Source organism: Thalassophryne amazonica, chromosome 4 (assembly GCF_902500255.1).
Source record: "Thalassophryne amazonica chromosome 4, fThaAma1.1, whole genome shotgun sequence".
Lineage (NCBI taxonomy): Eukaryota > Metazoa > Chordata > Actinopteri > Batrachoidiformes > Batrachoididae > Thalassophryne > Thalassophryne amazonica.
Genome location: NC_047106.1, coordinates 125,399,386 through 125,417,577, shown reverse-complemented (window position 1 = coordinate 125,417,577; position 18,192 = coordinate 125,399,386). Strand labels below are relative to the sequence as shown.

Here is an 18,192-nt window from a genome sequence, read left to right as displayed (position 1 = left end):
TGAGACCAGCCACTCGGACAGCTGCTGAAACAATCGGTTTGCATAACCAAATAATTTCTGCACAAACTGTCAGAAACCGTCTCAGGGAAGCTCATCTGTATGCTCGTCGTCCTCATCGGGGTCTCGACCTGACTCCAGTTCGTCGTCGTAAACGACTTCAGTGGGCAAATGCTCACATTCGCTGGCAATTGGCATGTTGGAGAGGTGTTCTCTTCACAGATGAATCCCGGTTCACACTGTCCAGGGCAGATGGCAGACAGCGTGTGTGGCGTCGTGTGGGTGATGTCAGTGTTGTGGATCGAGTGGCCCATGGTGGCGGTGGGGTTATGGTATGGGCAGGCGTCTGTTATGGACGAAGAACACAGGTGCATTTTATTGATGGCATTTTGAATGCACAGAGATACCGTGACAAGATCCTGAGGCCCATTGTTGTGCCATACATCCAAGAACATCACCTCATGTTGCAGCAGGATAATGCACGGCCCCATGTTGCAAGGATCTGTACACAATTCTTGGAAGCTGAAAATGTCCCAGTTCTTGCATGGCCGGCATACTCACCAGACATGTCACCCATTGAGCATGTTTGGGATGCTCTGGACCGGCGTGTACGACAGCGTGTACCAGTTCCTGCCAATATCCAGCAACTTCGCACAGCCATTGAAGAGGAGTGGACCAACATTCCACAGGCCACAATTGACAACCTGATCAACTCTATGCGAAGGAGATGTGTTGCACTGCATGAGGCAAATGGTGGTCACACCAGATACTGACTGGTATCCCCCCCAATAAAACAAAACTGCACCTTTCAGAGTGGCCTTTTATTGTGGACAGTCTAAGGCACACCTGTGCACTAATCATGGTGTCTAATCAGCATCTTGATATGACACACCTGTGAGGTGGGATGGATTATCTCAGCAAAGGAGAAGTGCTCACTGTCACAGATTTAGACTGGTTTGTGAACAATATTTGAGGGAAATGGTGATATTGTGTATGTGGAAAAAAGTTGCATTTATATTTTTGTTGTGTACATATAAAACAAATACTAATCCAATATTTCTGTTACAAAAAAAAAAAAAAGCTATAAGAGTGATAAGTAAAAAACCATATCGTGAACCAACAAATTCACTGTTTGTTTGTCTTCAGTTTTTGAAATTTTATGACTTGGTTGATTATTTTACAATACAGATATGTATAAAGTTAAAAATGGACTCTTGCCTCATCATGTCCAGGAGCTGTTTAAAATGAGAGAGTCCAGTTATAATTTGCATGGATCTTTGGTGTTTGATAGAAGAAAGATTCGAACTACGGCTAAGTCATTGCATTTCTGTAAAGGGTGTTAGAGTGTGGAATGATTGTTTGGATTGTATTAAAGTATCCTGTACATTGGCTTGTTTTAAAGGACTGTATAAATAATACATTAACTTGTTATAGTTTGCATAATTAAGTAAATTGCCTGTGTGGCTATTTTTTGTTTGTCTGTTGTATTACTTTGTATGTTTCACTGTGTTACATTGCTGACTGGTAATTGTTTGTGTTTATTTTTTGTTTGTACACAGAAATTGATGTACAGGGTGGGCGTTTATAAGATTTTGCTTCTGCCCACACCCTTTCAGCCGCAGTAAATTGTTTGAGTTTTGTTCTATATGTTTTTAGTTTTTGTTTTCTCTTGACTTGTTTTGTAAATGAGAGATTTTGTCTGTGCATGCGTGCGTGCTGAATAAAAATCATTCATTCATAAAAGTCTGGCAGCAGCATTTTGAACCATTTGAAGACACAAGTACAACAAGCATTTTGCAAAGATGCTCTTTACCTTTGTATTCAACAAACATCTCTGTCAGTTTTCTTTCTTCCTGGGAGTTTATATATTGGGTCAAGCGCTCTAACAAATCCTTGGAAACCTTGGTCTTTCACTATGGACTGAGACTGGAGATCCTTCACAATCATCTCTCCCAGTAGTGGTGCAGCTTAGGTAAAATTTCCATAGCAAAATGTTCACTTTGTCACTGAAACATGAAATTCGGCACACGTATTCTAGATAAAGTAATGTTCGTTTTCAGATGTGGAGGTGTCCTGGAGCTGACCTGAAATGACCTACAGGGTTCAATGAAGAATTACACAGGGGTCAAAATTGAAAATTGTTCCAATCATATTGAAAGGTATATCATATTATTTGTCTGATCACAAAGATTCCAAAAAGGTATAGTTTGGACTATCTATGACTGAATGTTATTGATTTATGGTGGTAAAAACAGCAGAAACAATGACAAAGGTCAGTTTCAGTTTGTACAGGGGTCAAAAGATAAAGTTGCTCCAGTTTTGGTAAAAAGTGATGCAAATTATTGAGTTAACAGGGTTTTAAAAAGGAATAGTTTGGACCATGTATCATGCTTAGTTATGTTACGGGGTTATATATATCACATCCAATGCACATCAACCTTGTTGAGACTAAACATTCAACGCAAACAAATCTATTCCATTTATTATTCCTATTACCTCAACCAATAATTTGAATCACCTTCTACAATTGGTGCAACTTTAACTTTTGACCCCTGTACAAACTATAATTGACCCTTGTCATTGCTTCTGCTGTTTTTACCACCATAACATTCAAACATTACTTAATTTAGAATACATGTGCCAAATTTCATGTTTTAGTCACAAAATGCACAATCATTTTGCTTATCTACTGTAATACAGGCATCTTGTGTGTGTCGCTGATCTTCAGGAATCATCTTCAGATGATATAAGATCACAGGGTGACTCAAATTAAAATTGACAATAAAATATTTAATTCATTAAATGCACAAGTTTGTCAGTACCTATATTTTAACATTCATTTAATAGTTAATGCAAATTAGACTCATTGTAAGTAATAATATATATAAAGAGAGAGAGAGAGAGAGAGAGAGAGAGAGAGAGAGAGAGAGAGAGAGAGAGAGAGAGAGAGAGAGAGAGAGAGAGAGAGAGAGAGAGAGAGAGAGAGAGAGTGTGTATTTGAACACCCTGCGATTTTGCAAGTTCTCCCACTTAGAAATCATGGACGGGTCTGAAATTTTCCTCTTAGGTGCATGTCCACTGTGAGAGACATAAAAAAAAAAAAAAAAAAATCCAGAAATCACAATGTATGATTTTTTCATAATTTATTTGTATGTTACTGCTGCAAATAAGTATTTCAGAACCTGTGAAAATCAATGTTAATATTTGGTACAGTAGCCTTTGTTTGCAATTACAGAGGTCAAACATTTCCTGTAGTTTTTCACCAGGTTTTCACACACTGCAGCAGGGATTTTGGACCATTCCTCCACACAGATCTTCTCTAGATCAGCCAGGTTACTGGGCTGTCGCTGAGAAACACGGAGTTTGAGGTCCCTTCAAAGATTTTCTATTGGGTTTAGGTCTGGAGCCTGGCTAGGCCACTCCAGAACCTTGATATGTTTCTTACGGAGCCACTCCTTGGTTATCCTGGCTGTGTGCTTCGGGTCATTGTCATGTTGGAAGACCCATCCACGACCCATCTTCAATGCTCTAACTGAGGGGAGGAGGTTGTTCCCCAAAATCTCACAATACATGGCCCTGGTCATCCTCTCCTTAATACAGTGCAGTCGTCCTGTCCCATGTGCAGAAAAATACCCCCAAAGCATGATGCTTCCACTCCCATGTTTCACAGTAGGGACAGTGTTTTTGGGATGGTACTCAGCATTCTTCTTCCTCCAAACACAGCGAGTGGAATTAAGACCAAAAAGTTCTATTTTGGTCTCATCTGACCACATAACATTCTCCCATGACTCCTCTGGATCATCCAAATTCTCATGGGCAAACTTAAGATGAGCCTGGACGTGTGCTGATTTAAGCAGGAGAACCTTCCGTGCCATGCATGATTTTAACCCACAGTAACCTTGGGAACAGTGGTGCAGCTCTCTTCAGGTCATTGACCAGCTCCTCCCGTGCAGTTCTGGGCAGATTCCTCACCTTTCTTAGGATCACTGTTACACCACGTGGTGGGATCTTGCATGGAGCCCCACTCCGAGGGAGACTGACAGTCATGTTTAGATTCTTCCGATTTCTAATAATTGCTCCAACAGTTGATCTTTTTTCACCAAGCTGCTTGGCAATTGCCCCATAGCCCTTCCAGCCTTGTGGAGGTCTACAGTTTTGTCTCTGGTGTCTTTGGACAGCTCTTTGGTCTTAGCCATGTTAGTAGTTGGAGTCTTACTGATTGTGTGGGGTGGACAGGTGTCTTTATGCAGCTAACAACCTCAACTAGGTGCTTCTAATTTGGAATAATGAGTGGAGGTGACTTTTTAGAGCAGACTAACAGGTCTTTGAGGGCCAGAATTCCTGCTGATTGGCAGGAATTGAAAAAAGTGTTGAAATACTTATTTGCAGCAGTAACATGCAAATATTTTTTTTTTTTTTTTTTTTTTAAATCATACATTGTGATTTCTGGATTTTTTTTTTTTTTTTTTAGATTATCTCTCTCACAGTGGACATGCACCTAAGATGAAAATTTCAGACACCTCCATGATTTCTAAGTGGGAGAACTTGCAAAATCACAGGGTGTTCAAATACTTATTTTCCTCACTGTATATATTACGAGCTGAGTTACCCGTTGTACGCATGGGTAATGGAGAGGAATTGTATTCATGCAATACAAAATCAGTTGCCAGCTTCAAAAACTAAGGATCTATGATGTAGAGCTTTAAGGACTTTATGAACTTCCTGAACCGAGAAAGGTACAAATTTGAAAGGTTGACCAGCGGACATTAGGAGGCCTTGCAACAGATCCCACAGAGTCAAAGAGCCAGAAGATATAAAATGTTTGTTAAAACGATTCAACATCTACATCCTATCATAGACAGGAACAGTATCCTTTAAAACATAAGTAGGTAGAACCTGAGAGCTTTTTACTCACCGAGAGAGATTTAATAACATTTCAAAATTTCCATCATAGTACCAAGTTGTAGTGAAGCCTCTTGCATGTCTTTTTAACCTCACTGCGGAAAAGAATGAAATTCCCTTAGTACGAAAACTACAGGGTGAACACAAAAACACTCCTTGGTTTCAAATATTTATACCAAACGTTACATGAATAATTTTAAAATTTTGAAGAAGAGCCTACAAAAGAAAAAAACTTGATGAGTTTCTGCAACTGTAGATACCAAAATTGTAAAATTATTCATACAAAGTGTTGACATCCCACTGTCAGTTATACTCTCAGGGGTGGCCTGCTCTGGCCACCAGAAGATCCAGTATTAATTTCACTAAGCGCTTTTAAATCCAAATTGAGAGCACTTGAGTCCAGCTCCATAATATGCACTTGCTTTTATAGTATGCTTGTAATTTAAATTTTTATCATCTTTTTATTTGCCTTTTGTTTGTGTCTGTGTAAGTGTGTAACTGTGCTTCGTATTTGCTGCTGTTTATCTTGTCCAGAACGTTCTTAATGGGAGTATTTTTGTTGTGTGGACCACTGAAGGCGCCCTGCCTGAAGTGCGGGCTTCAGGCACGAGAGTGGCAGCTGTCACTCATCAACACCACCAGCTGTCACTCATCATCATCATCATCCACATCTCCATAAGAGCCGGGCAGCATCTTCACCTCACTGCCGAGAAATCGTCTACCAATCAGGTAAACTGCTCAGCCTGTGTAAACTCTACAGTAGTAACGTCTTTACTTCTGTGTGTAATCCCTGCTTTTGCAGACGAGCCTTTTTGTACGCTAAGGAGTAGTCGTGTGTTGGGGGAGCTGGCGTACTCCACTCCTCGGTTGTGGACTGCTAAGTGTACCATCAGGATCTGCAGTTAGTTCGGGAGTATAGTGGTTAAGAGGTGGAGGTGTTTTCCACCATTGTTCTAAACTGTTTGCTGGGTGTTCACGCACCCACCATCACCTGTCTGTTCTTCCTGCCAGCAGTACCCGATCTGACAGCCGGAGGCAGTGGCCACCTGGGGACCCAGTGCTTGGTGGCTCCGGGGTGCTTCAGGTCCGGTGGAAGTGGAAGGCGTGTGGGATTCGGCTCTTTTCTGGACGGGCGTCTTCTATCCTCGAGCCCGCCCACATGACACTGTGCCTAATTGACTGTTAATCTCAATTGTGTTGTCTGTTGCGCACATTCACAACATTAAATTGTTATATTTTGGCTTATTCCATTGTCTGTTCATTTGCGCCCCCTGTTGTGGGTCCGTGTCCCTACACTTTCACAACAATTTTAGTTAAATTATATATTATATATAAAAATAAGTTACTCATGGGATTTGAACCCACAAGATTCTAATTGAAAGACAGGCACTTTAACACTATGCTACAAATACAGTTAAACAGTGGGGACGTAAAACACCTAAACTCAAGAAAGACAGAAATGTATTTAATAAAAAAATAAAATACGATATGTAAAAGAGGAAGTAAATTTATGAGCTATTTTCCAGCCTAACCCCCCGAATATTGGCCGATGTTAAACTACACAAGAGGTAAGTTGGAGCAAAGTTTGCCACAAAGAGATCTGTGCTGGACTGATTCTGTCTGCTTGTCTTGATCAGCGATTAGACACAAACACTTCAAGGTCAGTGGCTGAGAAAAAAGGGGGCTGGAGATAATTATCATACTGTACAAACGCCGTTTTTTTTACGCGCGTCCTGAAGTGCACAGACGTGCGTATTTTACGCGTGTTGTGTGCATCTGAACGGCGTTTTTTTTTTAAAGGGCTCCATTGCGGCGTAAAAAAACGGCGTATTGTTTGACACATTACGGCGCATTTAACGCCGTCGTCTTTAATTACGGCGTAAAAAGCCGTAATAACTGACAAAACGGTGTTTTTTTACTGTGTTTTTTTTTTTGGGTGAAACGCGTCTGAAAGTGGGGTAATTGTGGCACTGTTGGCTTGCCATAACTTTGTCCGTTTGTCTACAAAATCGCTCTTTTGGACGTTAAACTGTTTGATTTCAAAATGAAGTGAAAATCAGATGGTTAGTTTGCAGCCCTCATAATAACCTCAGTCAGATTATTACCTAAATGGAGCTGCACAGAGAAAACCAAAGGAAAAAAAAAAATAGAGAAGGTTAAGTTCAGTGGCGGCTGGTGAAAAACAGTCTTGGTGGGGCTGCTGTGCCAATAGATTCCCTTGTCTTGTCCAGTACAGGCATTCAAGAGAACAGTCAGAAAATTACTACAATTCCACAATAATCATTTCATGTCCTTCTCAAAATCAGCAGTTTTACAGATCAAGTTAACCATTTACAGCTATATTAAAAAAAAAGCCCTCCGTAAAGCTAGGACATCTTTCTACTCTTCACTAATTGAAGAAAATAAGAACAACCCCAGGTTTCTTTTCAGCACTGTAGCCAGGCTGACAAAGAGTCAGAGCTCTATTGAGCTGAGTATTCCATTAACTTTAACTAGTAATGACTTCATGACTTTCTTTGCTAACAAAATTTTAACTATTAGAGAAAAAATTACTCATAACCATCCCAAAGACGTATCGTTATCTTTGGCTGCTTTCAGTGATGCCAGTATTTGGTTAGACTCTTTCTCTCCGATTGTTCTGTCTGAGTTATTTTCATTAGTTACTTCATCCAAACCATCAACATGTTTATTAGACCCCATTCCTACCAGGCTGCTCAAGGAAGCCCTACCATTATTTAATGCTTCGATCTTAAATATGATCAATCTATCTTTGTTAGTTGGCTATGTACCACAGGCTTTTAAGGTGGCAGTAATTAAACCATTACTTAAAAAGCCATCACTTGACCCAGCTATCTTAGCTAATTATAGGCCAATCTCCAACCTTCCTTTTCTCTCAAAAATTCTTGAAAGGGTAATTGTAAAACAGCTAACTGATCATTTGCAGAGGAATGGTCTATTTGAAGAGTTTCAGTCAGGTTTTAGAATTCATCATAGTACAGAAACAGCATTAGTGAAGGTTACAAATGATCTTATGGCCTCGGACAGTGGACTCATCTAAATGCTTGTTCTGTTAGACCTCAGTGCTGCTTTTGATACTGTTGACCATAAAATTTTATTACAGAGATTAGAGCATGCCATAGGTATTAAAGGCACTGCGCTGCGGTGGTTTGAATCATATTTGTCTAATAGATTACAATTTGTTCATGTAAATGGGGAATCTTCTTCACAGACTAAAGTTAATTATGGAGTTCCACAAGGTTCTGTGCTAGGACCAATTTTATTCACTTTATACATGCTTCCCTTAGGCAGTATTATTAGACGGTATTGCTTAAATTTTCATTGTTACGCAGATGATACCCAGCTTTATGTATCCATGAAGCCAGAGGACACACACCAATTAGCTAAACTGCAGGATTGTCTTACAGACATAAAGACATGGATGACCTCTAATTTCCTGCTTTTAAACTCAGATAAAACTGAAGTTATTGTACTTGGCCCCACAAATCTTAGAAACATGGTGTCTAACCAGATCCTTACTCTGGATGGCATTACCCTGACCTCTAGTAATACTGTGAGAAATCTTGGAGTCATTTTTGATCAGGATATGTCATTCAAAGCGCATATTAAACAAAATATGTAGGACTGCTTTTTTGCATTTACGCAATATCTCTAAAATCAGAAAGGTCTTGTCTCAGAGTGATGCTGAAAAACTAATTCATGCATTTATTTCCTCTAGGCTGGACTATTGTAATTCATTACTATCAGGTTGTCCTAAAAGTTCCCTAAAAAGCCTTCAGTTAATTCAAAATGCTGCAGCTAGAGTACTGACGGGGACTAGAAGGAGAGAGCATATCTCACCCATATTGGCCTCTCTTCATTGGCTTCCTGTTAATTCTAGAATAGAATTTAAAATTCTTCTTCTTACTTATAAGGTTTTGAATAATCAGGTCCCATCTTATCTTAGGGACCTCGTAGTACCATATCACCCCAATAGAACGCGTCGCTCTCAGACTGCAGGCTTACTTGTAGTTCCTAGGGTTTGTAAGAGTAGAATGGGAGGCAGAGCCTTCAGCTTTCAGGCTCCTCTCCTGTGGAACCAGCTCCCAATTCAGATCAGGGAGACAGACACCCTCTCTACTTTTAAGATTAGGCTTAAAACTTTCCTTTTTGCTAAAGCTTATAGTTAGGGCTGGATCAGGTGACCCTGAACCATCCCTTAGTTATGCTGCTATAGACGTAGACTGCTGGGGGGTTCCCATGATGCACTGTTTCTTTCTCTTTTTGCTCTGTATGCACCACTCTGCATTTAATCAGTGATCAATCTCTGCTCCCCTCCACAGCATGTCTTTTTCCTGGTTCTCTCCCTCAGCCCCAACCAGTCCCAGCAGAAGACTGCCCCTCCCTGAGCCTGGTTCTGCTGGAGGTTTCTTCCTGTTAAAAGGGAGTTTTTCCTTCCCACTGTAGCCAAGTGCTTGCTCACAGGGGGTCGTTTTGACCGTTGGGGTTTTACATAATTATTGTATGGCCTTGCCTTACAATATAAAGCGCCTTGGGGCAACTGTTTGTTGTGATTTGGCGCTATATAAAAAAATTGATTGATTGATTGATATTAGGCCCCATTTCTACTTTGGAAAGGAACAGTATCAAATACAACACTCAAGTTCTTGAGCAAAGAACATTTCACCATTTGACACCAAACTGTACTGAACTGACATCTTCAGACAAACAGATCCTGGGGTTCACAGTGACACCCCCTTAACAAAATAGAAAATATCACAATGTTCACACCACCTTCCAAGAGAGAAAGTGTTCGTGTGTGTGAGAGAGCGAGAGAAAATTAAGGTAATATTTTGCATGAACATTACTGAATGGAATGGAGGCAAACTAAAGAAGCTTGAAAAACTAAATTTAAAGGTTTTGGTGTTATTAGTTAGTCAAGTTATTTAATTTCAAATTGGTTAAAATTAATTAACAGTGTAGAGGACAAAGCAAATTAAGTATACAAAACCACTTAATTAAATGCGTTGCTAAACTTGGTTTTGTCTTAAGTTACTATAAGTGTCTTGTGTGAACTCAGTGGCTGAGTTAGAATTTCTTTAAAAAACATGCAAATTGCTATTTTAGGGTTTTGTTTTGTTTTTAAACTGAGCAAATAATTTGTTTTAGACTGTGGAATACTCCAAAGAATATTTCACTTCTGTGGACTGATCCTCATAATGTGTAGTAAAATCAAAATGCCAGAATGGCTGCAGCTTTGAACACTGTAGCCCCGTTTACATATAGAGGGTAAGATCTCCCGGAAGAGATTTTTGCCGCTCCGGGCCGTCTTTGGGATCAACGCCGGCGCACGGGGGCGTGGTTTAGTTCCGGCTTCACAGGGAAACAGACGGAATTATTCAACATGTCGAATAATTCCGGGAGCGCTCCCGGAGAGTTGGCGTGACGACGGTGACAACGCGAATAATGGTGTGTGATACTTTTTACTCGCCGGTTCATCCTGCCCCTTCCTGTAGTGCCGCAGTTTCAACCGCCATTATCGGCGACCGGCGGTTTAGCCGGCGACACAGCCAGACCAAATGGCGGCGCTAGCGGACATTACGGTGTTCCAAACGCCCGCCAGGCACCAGTATAAAAAATGCTCACTCGCTGCATGCAGGTCACTTGACCACATGGAAGAACGACGCTCCAGGTATTTTTTCATCATCGCTCCAGATTTTTTGCAGAGGACAGAACGAGGCCCCAGATTTTTCCACCGAGACTTTTGTTTGAGATTTTTTTGCAGACAAAAGCACGACGCTCCAGTTTTTTTTTTTTTTTTGGCAGACAAAAGAACGACGCTCCGGATTTTTTGGCGGACAAACAAACGACGACGCTTTTTATTTCTTGATAGAAGCTGGGTCCAAAGAAAGTTTGCAGCAGCAAAGGTTTGGGAATGCAAGCAAAGAGGTTTGTTTGTGAAGCAGTGGAGCAACATGTTGAGGTGGAAGAAGAAGTGGATGATCTGTCTCCCACCGCCGAGGGCTGTACTCCTGCTGAATCCAACGATGAGCTGCACGTCCGTGCTAAAAAAGAAAAACTCCAGCTGACAAAGGAGCACAAAGAGTTGGTAGATTTTTTCAACGCCAATCCATTGTTCTAGGACAAAGCCCACAAAGAGTACAAGTGAGTGTCGATCACATTTCAGCATATTTTTCATATCTTGGGGAGGTGTAGTGAGCGCCTCGTTTGGCGGCACCAACCAACCGGCATTGTGATGCATAATTGTAAAGTGTTTGGAACGTATGATGCTGATGGAAAAGCGCTATATAAATGTAGTCCTTTCATCTTGTTACTATCATATCTCTCCACTGCACTTTAACGTTTCAATAAATCATTTTTTGATTTCTGTTCGACAGGGACACGTAGCTGAAGAGTCGGATGCTGGGAGACCTCGCCAGGACCCTTGCCACCACCTGCACGTCCTCGCAGCTGAAGACCTGGCTGGAATCCATGAGGACAGCTTTTGGAAAGCTGTCCAGGCCCCCTCCCTCTGGCGCCCCACCAAAATCTTACACGGAGGAGGCATGGATTTTAAAAAGCAGATCAAGCGCCAAGGGAGGAAGGTTGGGGTAAATATTTGCGACAAATTTGCATTGTTCATCTGCCATATGTTATTACTATAATGTTGGAGCTTTTACATGCCAATTGGTCTCCTGTTGCAGTATTTACCCATTGCTGCTGCCGCCTCGACCTCCCGGAAGCGCGCCACCCCGCCTTCGACCATCAGCAGTGATGATGAGTCTTCTCCATTGCAGGTCTTCTCTGGTGATGACATGTCCGAAACATCCACCCCCAAGAGGGACAGCAAGGGCGGGCCCGTGAAGGCAAGGCAGAGGGTGTCGGACAACAACGAACTACTGGGCAAAGTAAGTATCATGCATTCCTTCATTTCCTTCCTCCACCTCTCACACCCACACACTTGTCCTGTTGCCATGGGACGCTGCCTACAGTGTTGCAGTACTGTACGCGGTACGCTCGAAGTTGTCTTGCCTGCTGTGAAGCGTTGTGACTGCCCATCCAAGTCTGTAGAGACAACAGTGCTGCTGTGGATTCTCGCCAAGGCCCGTTGACTACATTGTGGGTCTCTGGATCCTCCCTGTCCACCATCTCATTCTGCAGGGCACGATAACGTGTGCGCATAAGGTTGTGAAGAATACAACAGGCAAGCACAATGGACTCCAGCTTGTCGGGCTCTTGTGGCAGTGTGGTTAGGAGACATCGGAATCTGGAAACAGTTAAAAATTATCTTCTGGCCCCAACCATGTGTACATTGCATTTAGCTTCTCTATATGTGAACTTACCGGCTACTCAGCAAGCCGAAGGCATTCTCAACCACCCTCCAGGCCCTGGACAGCCTGTAGTTGTAGATCCTGTCTTCAATGGTGAACTTTCTGCTAGGCACCGGCTTCATTAGCCATGTCTTCAGTGGAAATGCATCGTCACCCACAATGTAGTAACCCACAGGTCTGTCACCACCAGGCAGCGGAGAAGGAAGGCCTATGGATCCATCTTCCATGCACCGTTTCAGGGCTGTACCCTCAAAGATACCACCATCCAACCCAGATCCTGAAGCACCAACGTGCAGGGACAGGAACTTGTAGTCAGCATCGACCAATGCCATCAGGACTATGGAGTGGAACTCCTTGTAGTTGTAGAACAGAGAGCCACTATTCTTAGGGCACTTCATGGCTATGTGCTTTCCATCAATAGCTCCGATGCAGTGAGGTAGATTCCACCTGGATTCAAACCCCTGAGCTACCTGCAACCACGCTTCTGGACTTTTGGGACAAGAGACCAGTTCGCTGCTATACTCATCTATGATGGCCTCACAGACTGGCTGGATGAATTTGCAGATGGTGGAGGCATGCACTCGGAAGTTATACATCAAGGACTTGTACGAGTCTCCTGTTGCCAGGAAGCGGATGGTGATGGCCAATTTGACTCCTGGTTCCAGTGCTTTCCTCCTGAAGGTGTCTTGCTTCTCTATCCTTGGTGTGAGCCTCTGCAGAATCTCGTGGAACATTACAGGCTCCATTCTCAAAGTTCTTGAATGCTGCAGTATCCGCCAGCTCAAGCTCCTTCAAATTGTTATAATGTCCCTGGTCCACCCTTTGTGACAGCCAAGTTTTGACCCACCATCTCCTCTGCCTTCTCCTCCTCCTCCTCCTCTAATCAGCTGCTGCTGATTTAGCTCTCGGGATAATTGTAACATCTGTAGTACACCTCGACCAAGTTCCAGCAAGGCGCTTGTTTCCTCATGCAAGGCATCAGCTTCATCGATGTCCAAGGGCATGTCCATGTCGCTCCGTCTACAGCTATGCTAGCAACAGCAGAATGATGACGATGTGTGCAGAACCAGCAATTATACAGAATACTCTGGGGGCGGTGCTTATATTCCAATTTGAGTCCGTTTATATTTTTGTTGACTGTATAATTGGTCTGCTGTCCCAATAAAGATCACAGCTTTGACCACCTAAAACAAACAAAAAACATCACTCATTCGTTTTATCTTAAATTTTCATCCTCATTTCCACACCAGGAGCAACATTCGGGAATAAATCTGAGCAGCTTGTCAGCTCACCTGAAGAGGTGGATGCGCTCCTTTCCACCCGCGTAGGTCAGCAGCCTCCATGACGTGTGCGCTCTGAAAATGTGAATGAAGCCTGACGGTTTATAACGAGTCAGACAAACGTCTCTCCTCCAACCAGGATGTGCAATTGTCATTAAGCCACGAGAAAGATCTGATGTGCGCACCTCCATGCGCCTCCAAAAGAATCCCTGTGAAACTTTGGTGTCATTGATTTAATTAGTTTTGTCCCGTTTTAAACCTCGGAAGACATAACGAGCAGGAGTCCCAGAGTTCTTCAACTTACTCCAGCAAAAACACACGGAGACAAAATAAAAATAAATATAACCCAAACGTTGTTGTCATCGCTCTTCCTGCCTGAATGAGCAGCAGCTGCAGCGTCACGTATATCACTGACTGTAGCAATCTAAAGTTCCCGCATTTTTGTAGCAAGGGCTAAAATTCCGGCACCCCAAAGCCATTAATTTTGGCAATGTTGATTTGCCAAACATTTATTAATTTTCCATAGCAACTACATACAATTGGTTATTTCGCTGCACTTCAAGGGCGCTTTGAATGAAAGCCCAAGACGAGGAACCTATGTTTTCTGCTTCTGTCGAATGAGAGTCAGTTGGAGGAAGTGTTGTTTTAGTCATTCATATTACATGTAGGCAAATACTATTAAGTAAAACTGACATTGATAATACTTTTTAAAATATATATACTCGTATATTATGACTTTTCCCCTCCACATCTAGGAGGGCAGTGCCCAAGCTCCCCCTATGGGCCAGCCGCCACTGGTTAAGTTTGTTTTTGAACACAGGCTCATGTGATCCAGCTTCACCTTTACTGGACACAATTCTGAGCCAAATCACGTCTGATGGTTCAGACTAAATGCTGCAAAGTGAACATCTTGCAGACGGATCGTCACCCGTCTGGATGTGTTTTTGTGCACAGCTCTGATCTGCAGCATGTGATGATCACTGAGTGCACACAGTCAGCAGCTGCTCTCACAGCGGTCTGACCTTCTCTTTGTGTCAAGTTCACTGATGGTTCCTCAGACGCTCTGACCGGGCTTCACCTTGTATGAAGGACGCCACCCCAGAGACCATCACTGCAGCAGTTGAGAAGGCCAAGGACGACGTGTTCCAGCTGTTGAAAACAGGCCGGGTATTTCCTTATGACGTGCTGCGTGGGATAACTGAATCCCGTGACCCCCTCGGGACGTAGGTGGCAAAGAAATAATTTAATCAGTCGCTTTGCGTTTCATTGAATGAACAGCACAAACTAAACTTTGTTCTATTTTAAAGGCTGATTGAGGAGCTGCAACGATGCAAGATGGTTGTCAGTGACATTCCAGCTGCTGAAAGTCCTGCCACTCAGGTCCCCACCGCCCAGGCTGGACCTTCCACTGCCGTGGAAACGGGCCAGAGCGGCACTCCTGAGGACACCAGTGAAGCTGCAAGCGAGAGCAGCAGAGAGACCTTTCAATGGTGAGGCCTTCTTTACAGCAACAAACCTTTGGTCTTCAGATTTTTGTGTGTGTTCTTTATTATAACTGTTTATTTATTTTTCTGCAGTAGTCGCAGCCCAGCTTGGAAGGTGAACAAGAGGGCACTGATGGCAGAGATGGGCCTCTACCAAAAACACTCGGCTGACCATCCTCTCCTCAGAGACTTTGGGGCCTACTTGTTAAAGGACCTTGCTAATGAGAACTGTAAACAGGAAGTGAGTATTTCAAGAAAAACAGTTTGACCACTTTAAAATAACTGACTTTTTGATCTTCTGAATAACAAAAACCAAGTAGCAGAGTGAGATCAAAGTGAAGAGCAAGTCCCACTGTAACTTCTAAATGTGTGTGTATATAACAACAATTGTGTCTTGTGTCCCTCAGGTGGATAACGTTGCTAGGTTCCTGTTTTATATGGACCCAGCCCGCCCCTCTCTCTTGTTTGTGCATGACAGAGAGAGGACCAAGGAATACCTGAGGAAGCTTGCTGAGGTCCAGCTCGCCAAGCAGACTCAGGTGAATTACCTGAAGAGCTTGGTAACATTTGTCTTTGCCCGTGTGACCACAAGGTCAAACTTTGGTAAATGTTTGAATATTGACTGACTGGTGTTTTCAGCTGCTTACTAATGTCCAACAAAACTGTTAGTGACTCAGTTGAACAGATTCCTCACGTACCACACAGTGTGCCCCAACCTGCTGTTTGACGACTGGGAGTTCCACACGGACGCCAAGCATTTTATAGACTACATCGGTGCACTTGGGACACAGCTGAGCAAGGGCATCAGCAAAGAGATCGTCGCCAAGCGGTACATCTCCTGACTGTCCATTGCATGTAGACTGTGGAACACATTGAGCAGTCTGTTGTCCTCTCACAGGGATCGATTCTTCCGGAGTGACAGGGGGATGACTCCTCGGAACTGCTGGGCGGTGCTGAGGGCGGCCGAGCCAGATTTCCTCGCCATCATCGCCAAGATTTGAGGCTGCGCCCTGCTACGCCATCCAGCTGGAGACTTCAGAGTGCCTCCTTGTCCTCTACTACTTGGAGGCCGTGGTTATCCTGAAGCACCTGCAGAGGCCTGGTGTGGTGGAGCACATGACTGAGTGTTGGCCTTTAATGTTCACCAGTGCTTTATTTTTCACATGCCAGCAACACTGACAGCGTCAATTAATGCACTGTCCTGTGTGTTTTCTGCAGGTTGAAGAGTGGAAGAATAGGATCCAGGTCGAGAGGGGCCACACCGCCATTGCAGTTAAGGAGCACAAGACGCAGCACAGCAGGTGGCCAGTTTTGTGCTCTCTCCAGAAGAGGAGACAGTAAGTTGGATTTTTACAACAGGAAGAATGTTGGAAAGGCCTGGACTTGGACTGGATATGACATTCCTTCTCCTTCCTGTCACACTGGACACAGATTTCAACATTACTCAATATGTAACTACAGTGTGATTTAATTTGTAACACCTGCTGCCGATTTTCTGAAGGTACAACTGTTCGGGACAGTGACCGCAGACTTCATCTGTACTTGTAGAAGTAAGGTGGTTGCGTAGCTCGTGTCCACAGTGGTTCCATCGAATGCGGCCTGGCATTCCTAGGTAGACCTGAACACCTTTCCATCTGTAGGCAGCATGCGCACCTGGCTTATGCTGAACTACATTGCTGCCTGGAGTTTGGTAGCTCCCTACACCATCAAAAAACCCGTCTTCCCCATTAGTTCTGAAAGGACTGAAGCTAAAAATCCCACTGACATCATCATCATCAAACACAGAGACATGATTGAATGGAAGAGGTTCTCTGCTAGCATATACGTAAAAACTTTTTGGCGCAGCACATTTTGGCTCGTCTGACAATCCACTTTCAAAGTGCTTGCAGTGCACCCCAGATTTCCCATCATTTTCACTGTTCAAAGCTCTTGTTTTCACCAACAGCGCAGGCGTGGGCCGGGCGCTTGACGCCAGAAGTCAGTTTGTCGTGTCCACCTGGGGGGTGTTTGGCGGTGGTAGTGGGTCCAGGAGCGCCGGGCTTTGATCCTTACGGGCGCACCAACAGTCACTCCACCAGAAAGACGCTGTTTAGTTTGTACACATTGTTATGCACCAAAGAGGGTAAAAAATAAATTGTTTTGTTTTGGAACCGCTTTCTGGTTATTTTTAGCGCTGGGTTCTGTCAGACGCAGGTCCGCTCCTCAACCCGCATCGACACATAACACTGTTTTTTTTTGTTAATATGGATGCAGATTTCAACATTACTCTTCTTCTTACTTATAAGGTTTTGAATAATCAGGTCCCATCTTATCTTAGGGACCTCTTAGTACCATATCACCCCAATAGAGCGCTTCGCTCTCAGACTGCAGGCTTACTTGTAGTTCCTAGGGTTTGTAAGAGTAGAATGGGAGGCAGAGCTTCAGCTTTCAGGCTCCTCTCCTGTGGAACCAGCTCCCAATTCAGATCAGGGAGACAGACACCCTCTCTACTTTTAAGATGAAGCTTAAAAACTTTCCTTTTTGAAAAAGCTTATAGTTAGGGCTGGATCAGGTGACCCTGAACCATCCCTTAGTTATTCTGCTATAGACTTAGACTGCTGGGGGGTTCCCATGATGCACTGAGTTTTTTTTATTCTCCTCTTTTTGCTCTGTATGCACCACTCTGCATTTAAGTCGTTGGTGATTGATCTCTGCTCTCTTCCACAGCATGTCTTTTTCCTGATTCTCTCCCCTCAGCCCCAACCAGTCCCAGCAGAAGACTGCCCCTACCTGAGCCTGGTTCTGCTGGAGGTTTCTTCCTGTTAAAAGGGAGTTTTTCCTTCCTGCTGTTGCCAAGTGCTTGCTCATAGGGGGTCGTTTGACCATTGGGGTTTTTCTGTAATTATTGTATGGCTTTTGCCTTGCAATATAAAGCTCCTTGGGGCAACTGTTTGTTGTGATTTGGCGCTATATAAATAAAATTGATTTGATTACTCAATATGTAACAGTGTGATTTAATTTATAACACTTTGTATGTTTTTTTAAAAAATGGACACATATTTCAGTGTCATTGTCACTGTAAAGACTGTTTTTCAAACTCAGATTGTGAAATAAATGCTGCTGTGATTTTCTCATATCTTGTGTACTTACAGAGGGGACACTTTTTTTTTTTTTTTTTTTTTAAAGTTGATCAAACACTCCAGACCTACAGTCTGATGGCTG

At 43.2% G+C, this 18,192-nt stretch overlaps 1 protein-coding gene across 1 annotated transcript; it reads right to left on the bottom strand.

Annotated features, from left to right (window-relative positions):
• Positions 1-12,235: 12,235 nt before the first annotated feature.
• LOC117509023 (protein ALP1-like) lies at positions 12,236-12,973 on the bottom strand. The gene has a single exon (XM_034168839.1). It carries the CDS (start codon positions 12,971-12,973, stop codon positions 12,236-12,238), a length of 738 nt encoding a protein of 245 aa, XP_034024730.1.
• Positions 12,974-18,192: the final 5,219 nt, after the last annotated feature.

What these genes read in the sequence shown, in the direction of transcription:
- LOC117509023 (XM_034168839.1), bottom strand. Translation starts at nt 12,973, where the DNA reads ATGGAGCCTGTAATGTTCCACGAGATTCTGCAGAGGCTCACACCAAGG.